This window comes from Ursus americanus, chromosome X, assembly GCF_024610735.1.
Source record: "Ursus americanus isolate L20-20 chromosome X, mUrsAme1.1.p, whole genome shotgun sequence".
NCBI lineage: Eukaryota > Metazoa > Chordata > Mammalia > Carnivora > Ursidae > Ursus > Ursus americanus.
Genome location: NC_142164.1, coordinates 78,675,483 through 78,694,635, shown reverse-complemented (window position 1 = coordinate 78,694,635; position 19,153 = coordinate 78,675,483). Strand labels below are relative to the sequence as shown.

At 48.1% G+C, this 19,153-nt stretch overlaps 1 protein-coding gene across 13 annotated transcripts in view; it reads right to left on the bottom strand.

Moving 5' to 3' along the window:
- Positions 1-886: 886 nt before the first annotated feature.
- The window catches only part of KDM5C (lysine demethylase 5C), a 33,079-nt gene continuing 14,812 nt past the window's right edge, over positions 887-19,153 (bottom strand). For 7 of the 13 annotated variants that reach the window (XM_087859623.1, XM_087859622.1, XM_087859616.1 and 4 more), the window contains 14 exons: positions 13,218-13,337; positions 12,913-13,107; positions 8,487-8,668; positions 8,274-8,398; positions 7,998-8,145; positions 7,291-7,396; positions 6,295-6,653; positions 5,560-5,698; positions 4,916-5,095; positions 4,641-4,778; positions 3,859-4,458; positions 3,503-3,581; positions 3,171-3,370; positions 1,810-3,066 (listed from right to left, as the gene is read on the bottom strand). In XM_087859623.1, coding sequence (XP_087715749.1) covers positions 2,701-3,066; positions 3,171-3,370; positions 3,503-3,581; positions 3,859-4,458; positions 4,641-4,778; positions 4,916-5,095; positions 5,560-5,698; positions 6,295-6,653; positions 7,291-7,396; positions 7,998-8,145; positions 8,274-8,398; positions 8,487-8,668; positions 12,913-13,107; positions 13,218-13,337 — 2,937 coding nt within the window. In that variant the 3' untranslated portion in view covers positions 1,810-2,700. Of the gene's footprint in view, positions 1,780-1,809; positions 3,067-3,170; positions 3,371-3,502; positions 3,582-3,858; positions 4,459-4,640; positions 4,779-4,915; positions 5,096-5,559; positions 5,699-6,294; positions 6,654-7,290; positions 7,397-7,997; positions 8,146-8,273; positions 8,399-8,486; positions 8,669-12,912; positions 13,108-13,217; positions 13,338-19,153 lie in introns of those variants that run through there. The other 6 variants (XM_087859626.1, XM_087859617.1, XM_087859620.1 and 3 more) reach the window with 3 other exon arrangements.

Sequence of the window (19,153 nt, the reverse complement as noted above, 5' to 3'; positions counted from 1 at the left end):
CCGCTGGAGGCCATAGGTCCCCTTTTTCCTCTCCTGTTGGGCTACTTCTGGGGGCAGACTGCCTTGGGTGGGAATGGTAGTGAAGCGTTGAGCCTGGGCCCCTTCCTGTCTCTGTCCTAGCTTGCAAGCCCATCTCTTCTGAGGTGTCTCCTCCAACCCTCCTTTCATGACCAATTCCAAATAGGTGGGCAGACAAAAGGCCAGCCTCTCCCCTAGATTGGGGCCTGGGGTTGAACTGGGTGCAGGACTGAGGTGTCCATTGGCTTCTGCCTCCCCTTAACTTGTACAGCCCAGTGCCTCCTGGCCAGAAGACTAGAGGCAGAGCAGAGCCAGTTCCTCCCACCAATCAAAACTACCAGAAGAGGGTGGGCTTTCTCACTCATCACTAGGTTCCTATCAACTGGAAATCTTGGGAAGAGGGAGAAATGGAGCAAAATGAATCCACTTTGTGAGCACCCAAGATGAGAAAGGGCATAGTAGTGGTAGTCCCCCATCTAGTCCAATGCCCTCATTTTCAAGACTTTGGAGGTACATGGGTGGCTTAGTCAGTTGAGTGTCCAACTCTTGGTTTTGGCTCAGGTCATGATCTCAGGGTCGTGAGACTGAGCCCCAGGTCGGGCTCCGCAATCAGCAGGGAGTCTGCTTGAGATTCTCTCTCCCTCTGCCCCTCTCCCCTGCTCACACACACACTCACCGTCTAAATAAATAAATGAAATCTTAAAAAAAACCAAAAAACAAAAAAACCAAAAAAACCCCAAAAACCCTGGGGCCCAGAAGGGGGAGGGGAAAAACTCTGTCCAGTATAAAGGCACCATTCATATCTACATTTAAAAACAAACTCAACTTGAAGCCATTATGCTAAGTGAAAGAACACAGTCACAAAGGATCACAAATTGTATGATTCCATTTATATAAAATGTCCAAAATAGGCAAATCCATATAGATTAGTGGTAGCCTAGGGTTGAAGGGCCAGGGGGACTGGGGGAGGGATGGGGGGGCGGGGGGGATGGGGGTGTGATGCCTAAGGAGTGTGGTTTCATTTTGGAATGATGAAAAAACATTCTAAAATCTTTTGCAGTGACAGTTGCACAACTAGAATATACTAAAAGCCACTGAATTGTATACTTTAAGGGGGTAAACTCTATGATGTATAAATTGTATCACAATAAAGCTGTAAAAGTGAACTTGGGCTGCAAATGAGCACACATCTGAGCTTTAGTCTCCATTCACAGGGGCAGAAGAAACCCTTTAGGGTAGAGAAAAGTCAGGGAAGCATCCCTGAACATGGTATATGGGTCGGACAGGAAAGCATTCCAGAAAGAATGAGATCATAAATATAATCTTGATCTTAAGGGCAATAAAGCATCATGGATGGTTGTAAGCAGCAAGAGTGACATGATCGGATCTGTACTTTAGAAACAGCGCTCTAAATCACTGAATTTTACATTTAAAACAGGTAAACTTTACGATGTATAAATTAGATCTCAATAAAGCCAAAACCAAAAATGCCTCTGGGGGGCTTGAGGAGGACAGACTGGAGGGCATAAAGTTGGAAGGGGCTGTGGCAGTTTAGGTGAGAGGGGTCAGGCCCATCTGTTGGGAGATGGGGAAAACTGGTTTGGGGACGGGGTAGGGGGAGACTCAGGATGTCTTGCCCACAGGTAAGGAGAACCCGGTAGAACTTGTTTTCAGAACCCAGAGCTCCCAGACTTCAGCCCTAGTGCTCCCGCCAGCACTGCAGCTGCTCCGCTGACAGGTGATGGAGGCACTGTTCTCCCCCTTCAAAGAGAAATGCACTTCAGAAACATATTTCCAAAAAATGTTGCTAAGGGTTTTATTTCTAACAAGAGGAAAATAATAAAATAAAATTAAAATAGGCTTCAGTTGGAACCAAGTTTCTTGTTTTGTTTTGTTTTTTTGAACAAATTAATTACACACCAACAATATTCTTTTATTACAACATGAACCCAGGAGGAGGAAAGGAGAGAGGGCAGGACTGGGAGAGAAGGTCAAGGTGGTCGTGAGGACAAGCACCAAAAGCTTTCTTCAGATCATAGGGAGCCTGCTCAGCTCCCCAACCAAATTCATTTAAAATAAAAAACTGTGAGCACAGCTATGTGAAGTTTCCTCCTCCTGGGTGGAACAGTCAGGGGAAAGGGTGGGGAGGGGGGGAGAGGGAAGGGGGTAGAAAGTAGGGTGGGGGGAGGGGGTGGGGTAGGGTAGGGTGGTGGGGGGGGAGGGGGGAGGAAAGAGGCAGGGAAGGGGAGGGAGGAGAAAGAGTGAGAGGGAGGTGAGGTTAGTGTAGCATGGCCTGGCCAGGGCCAGAACTGGGGAGAGAAGGGAGAGAAGTTTCCCCCAGTTTGCATACGCACTGGCCTTATCTCTGGAATGGTGCTGGCCCAGCCCCAGCCACCCCCCTGCCCACCTGCCCATCCATCTGTCTATCTGCCTCAGGTGTCTGGGAATGCTGGTTAGAGGCTACCAGGGAGGGGGACTCCAGGGGCCGGCCCCCAGGAGCTGAGGTCTGAACAATACCTTGGAGTCAGAATATAAAAGTCAAGGGACTCAGGGGTGGGCTTGGGGGGGTGGCCATCCCCCCCTACTTGCCCACCTCCCAAGAAGCAGGCTTGATGGTCAGAAAAAGGATCCTTGAGGCCAAGGGGGGTCTTTGTTGGGGGTCTGTGCTAGGCTCAGCCACTGTCACAACTGTTGCTGAGGTGGCTGCTGTGGGCAGGGCACATGCAGCCGAGGAGTCAGAGTAGAGAAAGGGGCCGAGGGGCCTGAAGTGGCCCCTAGGGCCGGCTCCAAGCCATTCTGGTTCTCCTGGCTGCTGGGGCTGCCAGTGGTGGGCAGGGGTTGGGGGGGGCCCTCACCCCCAGTCTCCTCCTCCAGCTCCTCCTCCTCCTGGGCCTCCTCGGCCTCTGGCCCTGAGCTCCGTACCCTCTTTGGCTCTAGCTCCTCTCGGGCTGGGTCGTCGCCCTCCCCACCCCGATCCACCTTCCGCCGTCGCCGCCTCTCCAATGCCCGGCCCCGTGCCCGGCTCCCATGGCGCTCTGCCTTCTCCAGCTGTGTATCAGACAGGCAGAAAGAGGTGTGGGCCAGCGGTCAGGCCTGGGATCCCTGCCTCCTTGGCCTGACCTCCCGGCCCTGTCCATGATCCCTGTCCTCACCTCCAGAAGTGTGCGGATCCGCTCCATGTCTGGAGGCTGCCCAGCCCGCAGTAGCTGCCAGATGCTGTGGTTCTCATCCAGGGTCACCTCAAGCAGGTCCCCTTCTAACATGAGCTCCTCCAGAGGGGCCCGGGTTGCCTCAGGCAGCTCTAATGCGGGGCCAGTCAACTGTGGCAACAGTGAGGACAGCAGCTCCAGGTCTGGTGGGTTGCAGGGACATTCTGGGTTAGAGGCTGCTCCTGGCTGTGTCCCCACCACCATCACCACAAAGCCGAGGAGCACATGGGTCACTGGGGATATCCAGTAAACAGTCTACCCACACCTAGACCTACCTCTCTTACCTGAGCCCTCCCCCGGGGCTACCTTCTCAGGACTGGTCACACTGTCTCCATTCTCCAGTAAGCCTGGGACCTGCCAAGGAAAGCAAGGATGGATGGTGGTAACTGAAGAACCAGGCCCTATTCCCCGCCGACCCCAGACTCAGGGACGTTCCACCTCCTGCAGGAGGAGAGGAGACAAAGGCTGTAGCAGGGAGCAGTCTGGGGTTCTGGACAGAATATAGAATGGGGAAGGGAGGCCGGGCCAAGAGAGATCAGAAGTCAGACAGCAGGGACAGGGCTGGAGCCTAAATGGGGGCGGGGGCTAGGAGACAGGAATTTGGGGGCAATAGCTGGGTCAGGCAGCTCACCTTGGGCATATCCTTGCCACTGCCTTCTCTGAGAGGGTCAGAGGCAGGGGCTGAAGGGTAGGTAGGGGGTTCCTCAGACTTGGGTTCAGCCTGCAGCCGCTCGCGAAGCTCAGCCAGCCGTCCCAACAGAGCAGTCACATCCTCAGAGGCCAAAGCCTGCCTGGCGCGGCCTTGCCAGCTGATGGCCCTCTCTGTGAGACACTGCAGAGCCTCGCCCTCGGGCAGCCGCACAGGCAGTCTCTGCAGGGCTACCAGCAGTGCCAGGATGGTCTCCAGGCGCGGGCGCCGTGAGCGCATGCACAGCGGACACAAGAATTTGGTGTCCCACTCCCACCAGGCCAGCAGTGGGGAAGAGGTGGGACTGGGCCTCGGGGAGCTGAGGAGGCGGGGTACCGACACACATCGCCCATGGAACCAGTCCTGACACAGGTCACACTGCAGAGCTCCCACCCCAGCCGGCACCTGCCCACACACACAGACAGAGGTTGCAGAGGAAGCCGTGGCTGATGATGCCAGTGGACTGGGCTTGGCAGAGTTGGTGCGACGCAGCTGCAGGATACCCTCCTTCTCCTTCTGTTCCCCCTCCTTGAAGGCCACGATCTGGCATGCCCAGGACAGCGGGAGAGGAGGTCAGCAGCCCATCCCCTCCCTCCTCTGGCACCTTTAACACCCTACTCCCAAACTAGGAGAAGCGAGGCCCAAGGAGCAAGCGGTCTGCCCAGGGTTGCCCCGCTCAGACACTTATCACCATCAGGCTCTCGCTGTGGGCAGCAGTTCCTTACCACAGAGCCTGGGTCCCTGAGATCCTGTGCAGACAGTCCCAGCAGCTCCGTGTCAGATTTGTACAACCCCAGCTCCTTCTCCATCCACCGGCTGCGCTTGGTGCTGTCCGAGCCAGCGTCTGCACACGGGCAGAGCACCTGAGGCAGGCAGACAGGGTGCGGATGACTCGGCTTCCCCTACCTCCCACTCCCCAGCCCACACGTTCTCCTCTGAGCCATCTCACAACAGCCGGACCGGAGGCAGGAGAGGCTGGGGGCCAGGGTGTAGGCCTCACCTCCAGCAGTGTGTAGCAAGAATTCTTCTTGAGGAAGGTCTTGGAGGCCTTCTCCCTCCAGGAGTGCGCTGTCAGTACCTGCAGCTCTAGCTGTCTCAGCTCCTCCAACCCCACAGGTAGGTCCCGGCCCACAGCCACCAGGCCCTCTAAGTCATCCAAGCAGGGGTAGTGGTCACCATTCTGGGACAGGGGCAAGAGAAAGCTCAAGTCAACTTGCCAACATCAACCGAAGTGACTCTGTGCCTGGCCCTGAGCTGGGAAGAGACACTAGACTTGTAGTTTTTGGGCAGAACAAAACAGGGATCATGCTAAAGGGAAGCGTTCCTACAACTCCCACACCCACTGGCTCAGCCCGCAGATAACCCGGGCAGTCCCCCTGACCATCGGACTCATCACTTTGCTGTGGTCTGCCTCTTCCACGTTCCCTGCTCCTACCATTCCGACCCTTTCCGCAACCTCTTCACCCTCAGCCTGGCCTTGCGAGCTCTCCTCACGTGGCTCACCGCCAAGCACATTTCGCCCCCTCTCAATCTACTGTGCCTGCTTCTCTAGCCAACCCAACCCAGCACAACCCAATGTATGCCAGCTCTCCTGGCTGGACCGACAGTCTAGGGTGGAGGGTCAGGGGGTGACAGGGTCCTCACCTGGATCTCGTCCACATCAGCAATCCAGGCCCGGGCCTTTGCAAGAGCCTCTTTGAGAGCCTGGATGTTGGGCAGGTGAACAGGGATGTTTTCTGCCTCATGGATTATGGCCTCGAGTGTGGCTGGTGGATGCTTCTGCCTAAAGATAGGGGAAAAAAGAGGCCTCAGTCTAGAGCGATCTGCCTGACCAGTGGCCTGGCCTGCCCACCAGATACATCGGCAGGGGCCCCTGGAGCTGCCACTCGGGCCTACTTGCTAGTACTCTGCCTACAGGGGGCTGCTGGTCCCTGCTCACACCAGACTGCACGCACCCACCCAACTTCTGCCATAGCCTTTGCGCCTCTGCTTGTTTGCCAGGCTGTCAGCCTGTTCACGCTGCCTACACAACTGGTGATATTCATCTGGCACTGTAGTTTGTCAGGTGGCCCTTGTGTGTGGCTTCTCCCAACATCTGTCCATCTGCCTGTTAGTACTTGTGCTCGTGTGCATGTGCCCATGTTAGCCTGTAGAGCTAGTCCTCTATCCACCCCTGTATCTGTCCATCTCTGCCTCTATGTATACATGGAGTTAAAAAAAAAAAAAAAAAAAAGGAAATTAGGGAACAAAAAAAGGAAAGAAAGTCAATACACCAACACCGCAGTCTGGTACCCAAGGCCACCCATGGGAATCGCTGCCAGCTGTTCCACTAAACTTTGAAGGTTGGGACAGAGGAGTGCGCGGGGAAGCTGGACCTACCTGGCCTCCAGGCAGAGGTGGGCTTTCTCCTCCCAGCGTTCAGCAATGGTCAGCAGCTCCTGCAGCTCAGCCCGGGCCTTATCGACAGCAGGACTAGGGGCTACGCTAGCACCCGCGACCAACAGTCCCCGCATGACAGCCAGGGTGCCCCTTCGGGCTGAGGGGGCCAGTGTGCGCTTCACCTCATCCAGCCATCGCGCCTGCTCCACCTGCCGCTGGAGCTGCTGGGCCTCAGGTACCTCCACCCCCAGCTGCTGCCCCCTCTCCAACAGGGACTGCAGTAGCCCTGGACTGGAGGGCAGTGAGGCCAGGGCCTCACGGGCCTCAGCCTGGTAGGCTTCCACCTGTTCCAGAATACCCTACCAGGATACAGAAGAACAAATTCCTCAGCTGGGCCCACTTAGAGGTCCACCACCAAATACCTTTGCCCCACCTACCTTCTTACTGTCTAGTATTTGGGAAGAGAGCCTAACATGGGCTGCGTTCTCCTCCTTTGCCATGCCCTAAGGTTCCCTGCCCCTTAGAATACCCTGGGGAATTTGTTAAACAGAGATTCCTGGGCCCCACCCCTAGAGAGTCTCAACAGGGTTTGGTCAGGAGTTAAGTCCCCAGAGGATTCTGATGTATAGTACCAGGAGACCCTCTGCCCTAAAAACACTCTGCTATGCTTGGCCTCCTCATAAACCCCTACGCTCACGCTCGTGTCTACTGCCCTCTTCATCCCACTTCTCCTCTCCCTTCCTGAACCTGACTCAGCTTTCCAGGCCCACAAACATCCTTGCTCCTTTCTCCTCTTCCACCTCCACCAGGACACCTTCTCTTGACTATGCGTTCTGTACTTACACCCCCTTTGCCTCCAGCTCCTGTTACTCTCACAGGTGCATCCTGTCTTGCCCAAACACTTGACGCTTTTTAAGGAAGCCAAGAGTGGCCTGCTGCCCAGGTCTCCCAATCCCCCCGAACCCTCATCAGCACTCCAAGTGCATTCCTCCTCACCTTGACATCCCCAATCTGGTGCATGGCACAAGGCAGGTTGTTCATCTGGTCCAGAAAGGCCCGGAGCTCAGCCAGGGTCATCTGTAGACCAGCCACCCTGTGGGGGCTATGGAGTTTCACATGTGGGATTTCAGGTCCAAATCCAGTCCCCTCCCTCCATCTCTGTGCTCAGACCCAATGCCTTTCCTCACACCTGCCCACCTTGATCGCTCCTACTCCACAGTGCCCCCAACTGTCCAGATTAGAGGAGGGGGGTTTAAGATATCAGCACATTCATATGATGAGAGCAAAGAATGAGAAGGGAGGAATACAGGATATATTGGGGGGGAGCTTAGAAATTAAATGATGGTAACAGAAGCTGGACTTTTCAACTCATCCTCAATTGTGAACTCTCTGATCAGGTTGGTACTTCTGTGTCCTTTTATTGACCCTAAACCTTCCACAACTCCTCTCAGCCCACAAAATCCCTAAGCCTGCCGGAAATCTCCAGGTACTGATAAAAAGAACCATTTCTAGCTTTCTTAGCACTCTTATCCATTCTAGTTGCCTGATCTCCTTGCCCTACCAACACCTCTTTGGCCACCTTGCACTGCAGAGCCTGTCAGCTTCCTGCTGACGTCATCTGCCCAGTGGCACTCAGAGCCCACTCCTCCTAGGGGCCGGCTCCTCAGCAGCCAGAATCAGCCCGCCACTTCCCAGGGCCATACCCGGCCTCCTGGCCACTGACGAGTCCCAGAGCCTGGGACACGCAAGCCTCCGCCTCGCTCAGGCAGTTCTTCAGTTGCTGCAGCAGCTCACTGTTTGGAAACCTCCGCTCACGGGCCTCAGACTCTAGCGCCCTCAGCTCTTCAAGGCCTGGAGAGAGAATGAAAGCAGCAAGGAGTAGGCAGTATTGAGTAAAGGCAGAGGAAGGGGGTGGGGGGGTACAGAAGAAAAGGGAAGAGAACTTGCCTGTGGAGTCCCTCCGTCCCCCCATCACTCACTGCGCTTCCGCCCATCCTCCACCTCCAGGGCCACTCGAACTTTGTTGGCCCAGGTGTCAAAGGACTCGGCCCGAACCTTCAGCTTATGCAGCATAGCAGGGAGCTCATCCAAGGTGTATCGATACCTGGAGGAAGATGGCAGGGAAGCACACATCTGGCCCAGCTCTGCAGTCCCTCCTCAGCCCACTTCCTTCAGCAGGACCCCCTGCTCACCGCAGGTACTGCCGGCTACTGGAGCACTTGCAGAGGTCATTGATGTGGGAAAGGCAGACAAGGCCGTCTGGGCAGTCGTAGCAGGCCAGGGCTGATAGGAAGCATGTGGTCTTGCACTTGATGCACTGGCGCTCATCATCTGGGAGCAGCTCGAAAGCCTCTCGCTCAGCTTCTGTGATGCCCTGGAAGCATTCAACCCATGCACGTTATATAGAACCCAAACAGGGCTGCAGATAGGCCCCTATCTCTGCCACAACCAAGCCCCACGTTCAACTCCAATCTGTGCTGAAGAGTTCTGGAGAGCAAACTCCACAGAACATACTGCCTCTGTGAAGTTCAAGCTCTCGAAACCGGGGAAATCAGATGAACCAGGGCTAGATCGGTGTGGGCTGAGAGGAAAAAAAAAATCAGGTAAGATTCAGATCAGCAGAAAGGGACTTTAGGGTGAGAGAAGGTGAGGAAAGCGGTGGGCGAAGGCACCAGAGAGGTGGCACTGTGTGGGAGTGGCCAAGAGAAAGGCTGTGTACGAGGGGAACAATGCTGGCTTCCAGTCTCTCAGCGCCCACTGTGTTCCAGGCACCGTGCTGGCAGCTTGGCAGGCAGGACACACTGCAAAGCACATATAGAACTCACAGAAATAAAACTCTGTGCTTGTGTCCAGTGTTTAAAGATGTAATTTTTTCCCCAACAATATGGCTTCCAAACCTATGCCAATGGCTTCATCTGTTACTCAGATGAAGAAAAAGCATTCTGTTCCAAACATGGAGGAAAAGCCAGCTATGCTGAAGTAACTGAAAGACAACATGATGCTATGTATTATGGCCAATTTTAGGGATTTTTCAAGGGAAATTCTAACAGGTTTCATTCTATATTGCCTGTAACATCTAACCTCTGCATCAGATAGGAGCCTTTGTACATTACAAATCCCACTCTGCCACTTATTAGTTGTGTGATATGGAGGAAATTATTTACACCTCTCTGGGTTTCTGTTTCCCCATATTATAAAATGGGAGATAATGGCATCATCTTCATTGTGTTGTCATGAAGATTAACAAAGATACAGCAACTCAGGACTTAGAATTCTAAGTATCATAACGTTTAGAATAAGTGGAACCACAAAAGACCCATAACAGCCAAAACAATCTTGAGAAAGAAGAACAAAGCTGGAAGCATCATACTTCCTGATTTCAAACTATACTACAAAACTATAGTAATTAAAACAGTATGGTACTTGCATAAAAACAGACATACAGGCCAGTGGAAAAGAATTAAGCCCAAAAATAAACCCTTGCACATACAGTCAACTAACATTTGGTAAGAGAGCCAAAAATACTCAACAGGGAAACGACAGTCTCTTCAATAAGTGGCACTGAGAAAACTGAGCAACCACCAGAAGAACGAATTTGGGTCCTTATACCACCCAAGAAAATTAACTTGAAACTGAATAAAGACTTAAACATGACACCTAAAACCTAAAAGCTCCTAGAAGAAAACATAGTGATAAAGTTCCTTGACACTTGTTGGCAATGAATTCTTGGATAGGACTCCTAAAGCACAAGCAACAAAAGCAAAAATAAGTAAGTGGGACTACATTAAGCTATAAAGCATCTGCACAGCAAAAGAAATCATCAAAATGAAAAGGAAACCTACGGAACAGGAGAAAGTATTTGTAAACCATCCATTCGATAAAGGGCTAATTAATACAAAACGTATAAAGAACTCATCCAACATCAATAGCAAAACCCCCCCACAAACAATCTGATCAAAAATAGGCAAAGAACCTGAACAGACATTTTCCAAAGAGATATGATGGCCAAGAGGTACATGAAAAGATGCTCAACGTGACGATCATCATCATCAGGGAAATGCAAATCAAAATATCACCTTACACCTGTCAGAATGGCTATTACCAAAAAGACAAGAGATAATAAGTGTTAGCAAGTGATGTGGAGCAAAGGGAACCCTCGTGTACTGTTGGTGGGAATGTAAATTGATTCAGTTACCTGGAAAACAGTTATGGAGGTTCCTCAAGAAACTCAAAATAGAACTACCCTATGATCTAGCAATCTCACTTCTGGATATATATCCAAAGGAAATGAAATCAGAATCTCAAAGAGATATCTGCACTCCCATGATCACTACAGCATTATTCACAATAGCCAAGATACCAAAACAACCCAAGAGTCCATCAGTGGATGAACAGTTCAAGAAGATATGGTATATACATACAACAGACTATTATCCAACCATGAGAAAGAAGGAAATACTGTCAGTTGTAGCAACATGAATGGACCTTGAGGGCATTATACTAAGTCAAGTAAGCCAGACACAGAAAGTCAAGATACTATAGAATGTCACTTATATGTGAATCTAAAAAAGCCAAACTCATAGAAACAAGAGTAGAATGGTGGTTTGCAAGGGCTGGGGAGTGGGGGAAATGGGGAGATGTTGGTCAAGGGCACACACCAGTTAGAAGTTTGGGAGACCAAACAAATATTTACTATTATTAGCTCTACTTTTCAAATTAAGGATACCTATTTCACAGGCCTATCCCATTTTACTAAGGAGGAAACTAAGTCTCAGAGAGAGGGTCTGTAACCTGCCTGAGGTAAGAATCTGACTACAGTCTATTTTGACTCTAAAGCCAGAGAATGCTCCAAGTTCAGATGCAGCCCCTAGGTATTTCTGGATCATAGATTCCTGAGAACTGGATGTGAGCTAGGAACTCCCTCCCCATAAGAGTACTCAAACACACACACACACACACACACACACACACACACACACACACACACACACAATCTTTTACAGATTTTTAAGACTGGGGGGGTTTAGAACCCTTCTCTAAGGTTAAGGGCCAAATATAAAGAATTCTCAATCTCAGGATGAGAATACCTAGTCTTCCCACCTTGCTTTGACTCCTTCTTATAGTCTGGAACAACTCCAGGGTCATCATTTAATAACAGCACTGAACAGAGAGAGAAAATGATGCCTGGGAAAGCCCAGGGGCTTACCAACTAACATCACAGACTTCCAACATTACCACAGCTGAAATTCTCCTTACAGCCCATGCTCACGGGAAAGTTATAAACGAGCTTTAAAATAAGAAAGTATTACCCTAAATGGGCAGCAAGGGGTCCCTCAGGACCAGCATTCCTTTGTAATACTGTAGAGGACTCTCACTAAGTCACTTCCTAATTGGGCAAGTGTGGAGCTTTAAGAAGGCAGTTGAACTACATGAGTAGCAGTCCCACTCATCTACAAACACAACTGACCACATGCTTATGAGAGATCTATTAAAGGAGGACTGCCTTAAAAAAAAGAAAATAAAGGAGGACCTCCTTGTATTTGGTAGTATCACCTTAGTTTGAGCTACTGAATCATCTGAATGTAATAAAATGGCATTTCCTAAGAAATGTTCCATATTTCAAACATTTTCTTCATGTATGAATATTACCAATAATAGCAGCTATTACAATGTAAGTGCAATTAATAGATGCTTTGACATAAATCACCTTCCTCAAGCTTTACAATTCCCTTGCAAGTTAGGTATTTATTCCCATTTTACAGAGTGGGGAAGTGAGACTATCAGAGGTTAAGTAACCTGAAAAGGTCAGCCAGCTAAATCAGCAGTAGGGGTTTCATATGCCAGCCCGTCCTGTTGGGTTATTTAAATAATTACAAATAGCAGTGACACCAGCACATGCTATGGGGTCAGTTACTTAACAAACATAATCTTTAATCTACTCAACTATCCCAAAAGATAAACATTATTATCCTCATTTTTCAGAGACGGATATTGACAGTGAAGTAAATTAACTTGCCCACAGTTGTTGAGAAATGGCGGAGCAGAGAATGGAATGTGATTTTTTGGGGGGAAGATTTTACTTATTTATTTGAGAGAGAAGAGTGTGTGTGTGCACAGGCCAGAAAGAGCACAAACAGGGGTAGGGGCAGAGGGAGAGAGACAAGCACACTCCCGGCTGAGCAGGGAACCTGACGCAGCACTCGATCCCAGGACCCTGGGATCATGACCTGAGCCAGAGGCAGACCCTCAACTGACTGAGCCACCCAGGTGCCCTGGGTGATTTCCTTTTTTTTTTTTTTTAAGATTTTATTTATTTATTTGACAGAGAGACAGCCAGCGAGAGAGGGAACACAGGCAGGAGGAGTGGGAGAGGAAGAAGCAGGCTCCCAGCAGAGGAGCCCAATGTGGGGCTCGATCCCAGGACTCCGGGATCACACCCTGAGCCAAAGGCAGACGCTTAACGACTGTGCCACCCAGGTGCCCCTGGAATGTGATTTCCAATCCAGATATCTAATTCTTTTTACCATACCCTAAGAATAGAAGTACAACTACTTCTTCCTTCCCCCACTTCTGCCAGGATAGTGTGCCCAATTCAGGGCCCTCTCCCCTCTCCCCTACCTTCTCAAGCAGGGCCTTTCGTAGACGCCGTTCCTCCTGCACCATGATGAACATCTCCTTATGCACAGCCGCTGCCAGGTTCAGGTCCAGCTTCTCTGGGCAGGCAGCCATCTTACAGATGAGCTCCTCATGGGAGAAGACGCAGTATCTTCGGAGCCGGCGGTAGTGCTCAATGCACTGGCGCCCAGCCGGCAACTGTGGGACAGATTCAAGGCTGAGTGTGGCCAAGTCTGAAGGCCATGGTGCCTCAGCTTCCCCACAACCCTCCTGCTTCTCCCTGCCAGCCCACCACACTCCAGACTCACCCAGTCAGCAGTGCAAAAGTTGACAGCCTCTGCAAAGTTGTAGCCTTGGTTGAAGCCACTGTGGTAAGCACGAGGGAAAGTAATGACAAATTCTCCTGCACACTGGTTTGTGCGGACAACCTGAGGAAGAAAAAGGCCAAAGTCACTGAAATAGGTTTTCCACAGTTGGGAGAAACTTGATTTAAGAACAGGATCCTTAAGGAGACAAAGGACAGCCTGAAGGAACAGTGTGACAATAGATTCTCAAATCCTCCAATTCCAAAAGGAAGGACCATTGGCCTTGGCTCTCAAAGTTGAGATCTTTGTTGGCAGCAACAGGAAGATATGAGTCAAAAGTAGGAAACGTACATACCAAAATATCCCAACATTCCTACCAATTTTTATAAAAATTTAAAATATCACTTTTCATTAAGCTGGTGATGGCTTTTTCATTAATAATTACTTTTATCAGTCACATATGCAGTTCCAAGAGCCAAATGTTCTACAAGATTTGTTTTCAAATCAGCAGGCTCTGCCATTCTCCACTTCCCAGAGCCAATCACTTTCACCTCTTCTGATTATTCTGGCATTTACCTTAACAACCCTAGATAACATGCCTCTAGACTTTTTTTTTTTTTTTAAAGATTTTATTTACTTATTTGTCAGAGAGAGCATAAGCAGGGAGAGCGGCAGGCAGGGCACGCAGGGCAGGCAGAGCAGGCAGAGGGAGAAGCAGGCTCCCTGCTGAGCAGGGAGTCCGACATGAGGCTCGATCCCAGGACCCTGGGATCATGACCTGAGCCAAAGGCAGAAGCTTAACCAACCGAGTCACCCAGGCGTCCCACCTCTAGACTTCAAAATAGCCTCCTGTTATTTCTCAGTTTGCTTAGTTTTCTGCGCATGTCTTAGTAATTCAATCCCAACCTTTTAGACAAGCATTCAACCCTCCTCTTGCCTACCAGTTTTCACCTTTCTGTAGCAGAGCCTTACACTCTGTTCCAACCTGAACCAGCTGTACTTCCTGGACCGTCCCTCTCCCACGATGATCTCTCCTGTTCCCTAGACCCCAGGTCTTCCTCTTTCTCAGTGTTTATTCTTTCCTATACTTGAGCACATCCTCCAATAGCTTCCCAGGAAGTGGTGCGAAGAACTTTTTTTTTTTTTTTAAATGTCTCTATTCTACTCTTGTACTTCAAATTTGACCAATACAGAATTCTAAATTGAAAACCATTTTGAAGGCATGGCTCTAGTCTTCTAGATTCTAGTGTTGCTTTTGAAAAGTCTTAAGCCATTTTGTTTTCTAATGCTTTGAATTAAACCTGTTTTCTCTCTTAAGAAGCTTGTAGGATTTTTCAGATCCCAGTGTTTGATATAAAAATTCACCAGATATACCTTGGTGTGCATCTTTTTTCATTCATGTACTGGGTATGCCCTTTGATTCTGAAAACTCAGTCCTGGTTCAGGGAAATTTTTTTTTCTTTTTTAAAGATTTTTATTTATTTGACAGAGAGACAGGCAGCAAGAGAGGGAACACAAGCAGGGGGAGTGGGAGAGGAAGAAGCAGGCTCCCAGTGGTGGAGCCCGATGCCGGGCTCGATCCCAGAACACCGGGATCACGCCCTGAGCCAAAGGCAGACGCCTAACGACTGAGCCACCCAGGCGCCCCTCAGGGAAATTTTCTTGAATAATTTCATTAATGATTTGATTGTTTTTAGCTATTCTCTCTTTTTAGAACTCATTATTTGAATATTGAACCTCCTGAACAAAATCTCTTCTTTCAGCTTTCTTTACCATCTTTATTTTTTAATCTATTTTCTGAGAGATTTCCTTAAACTATTTATCTTCTAAACTTTTTTCTTCCCCTTTTATTATTGCAGTTTTAATTTCCAAGAGCTCTTTTTTGTTCTCAGGATGTTTTCAAATAGTATCCTGTTCTTATTTCGGTTTGTGCTATATGCTCATCTCTGAAGATCTTCATGAGGTTTCTTTCCCTTTTCGAAGTTTACTTCTCTGCCTGCCTAACCTGTTTAATCCAAGTCGGTTTGTTTGTTTGGTTGGTTCTATTTTCTAGAGTTTCCTCAGCTGTCTGTTAATCTGTGACTGCCAACTTTTAAGAGGAAGAAATGGAAAAGCTGAATGGAAGTTCTGAGTATATAGGCGAAGTCTGTCAACTGTGAGCTTCACTGTAGGGTGATCTGGAAGTGCCATTCAGTTTGGGAAACTCTAGGTCTTTCTTTTCGGGCCAGATTCTCGAGAAAACTATCCCTTTTTTTTTTTTTTTTTTTTTTTTTTGCCCGAAGGAAAAAGGTCTGTCTGCCAGTGTACTAAGAGCCAAGTGTAAGAAGACGGCTGGGAACCTCGGCATCCACTATGTACACAATGATGAATCCTACTATTTTCACTATACTTCCACCCTCAACTGTACCTAGAAGACCTCAGTCCAGAGATCTTTTATTTTAACCTCTTCAAAAGTAAAGTCTTTTTCTTTAGTGAGAGAGGGTCACATTTCCAGCTGCCCAGTGTAGAAGGGGACCTCACAGCTTCCTACACAGACATGAAGCAATCCTTATTTTCACCCCATTCATCTTTCTTCCCAGAATGCCTGATGTCACTGACTACTGACCCTTTGGGGGAATTCTGAGGTATAAATCAGATTGGTTGGTTCTCCGATGTCTCAATACTGGCCTAAGATTGTTTTCTTATCCATTTTCTAGTTTCAAGAATTTTATCACTGTATCCTCTTGTTTTCTCCATTTTAGTAATTTTTTAAACCTAAAAAAAAACCCCTTTGTGCCATTTTAGTGGAGTTTCAGTAAGGAATGGAAGCAGCCATGTCTATGTTTCATTTGCCATCTACAGAAGTCTCACAAAGGTTTTTAGGATGAACTTTCAATGCTCATGAACACACAGTGAAATAGGTACAGTGCTGATAAATGGACCAGTATCTTCTACTCTCTGGAAAACCAAACTGCTCATATCAATCAAGAACCTAAAATGTTTATACCCTTCAACCCAACAATTCCTCTGTTAGGATTCTAGATTACTGTGGAGAGAATTAACGTCCTCACAATATTGAATCTGCCCGTTCATGAATTCATCTCCACATTTATTCAGGTCATACATCAGCTCCCACCTCCCACTAAGAAAATACATTTTCTTCTTTTCAAATCTATCCCTCCTTAGGGGCAACATCAGCATTTCTTGCCTGGACTGTTGCACTGGCCCCCATTACCAAGCACTAGAATGATCTTCCAAAAAACGCAAATCTGACCGGCAATGCCATGGCTGAGAACCCCTTACCTGAAACCCCATGTCCACATGATGAAGACACGGTCCCAAAAGGTAAACTCTTATCTTCCTTCAAGGATCACCACTTCTACAAATGCTTTCCTGACCCCCTCTTCCTAATGACCCAGTCTGTTGTCCTTTTGAAGCACCTCTAACATTTAGTCACCTCTATTTTCCACTCAACTGCACACACCCAAAGGCAGGGACTAGTTTGTCTTTAAGGTGTTGGCCAGAGGCCTTGTACATGGAGGGAGTTCTAGCAATACCTGCTAAATAATATAGACCCAGCCTTAATTTTATAGATGTGAAAATAGTCCCAGAGAAGCTTCAAGAAGCAGAACCAGAAATAGAACTTAAGGCTCCTGACTCTTCATCTCAACCTGCACCCTTACTTTGGCAATGTCCCTTTACCATTTCCTATGTAGTTACCTAAAAAGGCTCTCCTCACATTCTGTAGTCGTTAAATATGACCCCAATGTCCACTGAGTGGTGAATGGATAAACAAAATGTGGTACTTCCATAAAATGTAGTAGTATTCCACCATAAATTTAGGAATGAAGTTCTGACACATGCTACAACATGGATGAACCTTGAAAACATTATGCAAACTGAAAGAAGCCAGATGCAGAAGATCACGTATTATCCCATGTATGTGAACTGCCTAGAAAAGGGAGATCTCTAGAGACAGAAGGCAGATGAGTTGTTGCCTGGGACTAGGGGCTGGAATGGAAACTGACTACAAAAGGGCACGAAGGATCTTTTTGGGGTGACAGATGTTCTAAAACTGGATTGTGGTGATGGTAGCACAACTCTGTAAATTCACTGAACTGTGTGCACTTAAAATGGGTGCATTTTATGGTAAGTAAATTATACTGCCTTAAAGTTGTGGGTTTTTTTTTTTAAAAAGATGGTTATAAATAGTTTATAGTAAGGAAGCAAAAATCATTCTAGACCACCCTGTCCAACAGAAATATAATGCCAGCCACATATGTACTTTTAAATTCTCTAGTAGCCACATTAAAAAAGTAAAAAAAAAATAAGTGAAACTAACTTCAATGCATTTTAATATATCTATAATATTACCATTTCGATGTGAAAGTGGTATACAAAAGTATTATTAGTGAGATATTTTCATACTAAGCCTTGACATCCAACACATGTTTTATACTTTCAGCACATTTCAGATGAGATTAGCCATGTTTCAGGTGCTCAGCAGCCACATGTGGCTACCAAACTGGACAGTGCTGTTCTAGATCATTTAAACTTAAAAAGAGATTATAAAACCCATATACTGATTACTGTTATGTCAAAATTATGTAGAAAAATAACAGAAACGTAACAAAGTGTGGAGGAAATAGGGATGACCACTCTAAATTTCCATTTTCTGGAAAGGGGGCAGGTTTCTTTTATAATGAAAATAATACTTATGCTATATAGCTATAAAAAGAAATGGCCGCCTTCCACCAAAGAGGAAGGGGGGAGGGGGTGGGCTAAAGATAGCTCCTTGGGGAGCTTCAGCTGGCGAAACTGCAGCCTGCCAGCATGAGAATATGAAAATCAGATGCCTTGGATTGAGGGGATACTGCCAAGTCCAAAGAGCCTGGAGATGCTGGGAACCACCTACAGGAGGGGCAGGGCGGGTGGTGGGGGTGGGGGGTGAAGCGGCAGCTGGCCAGAGAAGCTGGTGAGCCATGAGCAGGACAAATGCTGTGGAGCTGGAAGCAAAGAGCACATGTTTAAAAATCTGTATTAAAGTTTTCTTAAAATGAGATAAGAGTTAAACAGCTATTTATCTTAGCTGTCTAAATCCTTAAGGATCCTCTTCCACTCATAATTCTTCTTGACACTGTAGGCAAGGACTACTGCTGTGCTGCAGGTCAGGAAGAAAGGAGTATGAGGAAAAGTCAGACCCAACACCTACTTATGAAGGGCAGAAGTGGAAGGGCCCTCAACCACCTCTACCTCTCGAGTCCAATAGTTCTTTAATGGAGTGAGGCACTGAGGGAAAAGGACACCCAGCCCCCGACCATTTCGAGTGGAAGAAGCCTGCCTGAACTGTTGTGGGATACACTTCCTCTAATTCCCTAGATCCCTCAATGTTTAGTTAAGTATCACTGAAGTATACAATAAAAAATATTATAGGGTATGTAGTGTATCAAAACAAGCTGAAGACAAGAAGAAATGTGGGTGAGAACCACTGACCTAGTCCAAAGCCAAATGTACAGATGATTGGGGATCTCAACGAGACATCAATTCAGTATGTAATGACTGCCTACCTCGTCCTATGCATTAGACTAAGTGGCAAGGCAGCCAAGGTGGTGGGGGAGGGGGAGTCAGGGGTGGGGGTTGAAGGAAGCGGGGAGGAGGAATAGCACAGAATAAGACTCAAAACACAGGTGGGGTATATACTAATTACTGTTCCTACAGAACTGCTGATCAGGCTGTCTTAAGATCCACACCAGAAAACGGGATGATGCTAATACTAGAAATTCCCTTATAGGCAAGCCAGACTGTATAAGCAGCAAAACATTTTATGGAGTGGGAGGAGTCCACAGGGGAGGAGGAGAGGTTCAGTCTAGGACTCGGGGTTCAATTTGTTTTATTTTAAATGTTGACAGATATTAGCACTTTTTAAAAAGAGGTTATGTACCCCCCCTCCAGCTTGAGAT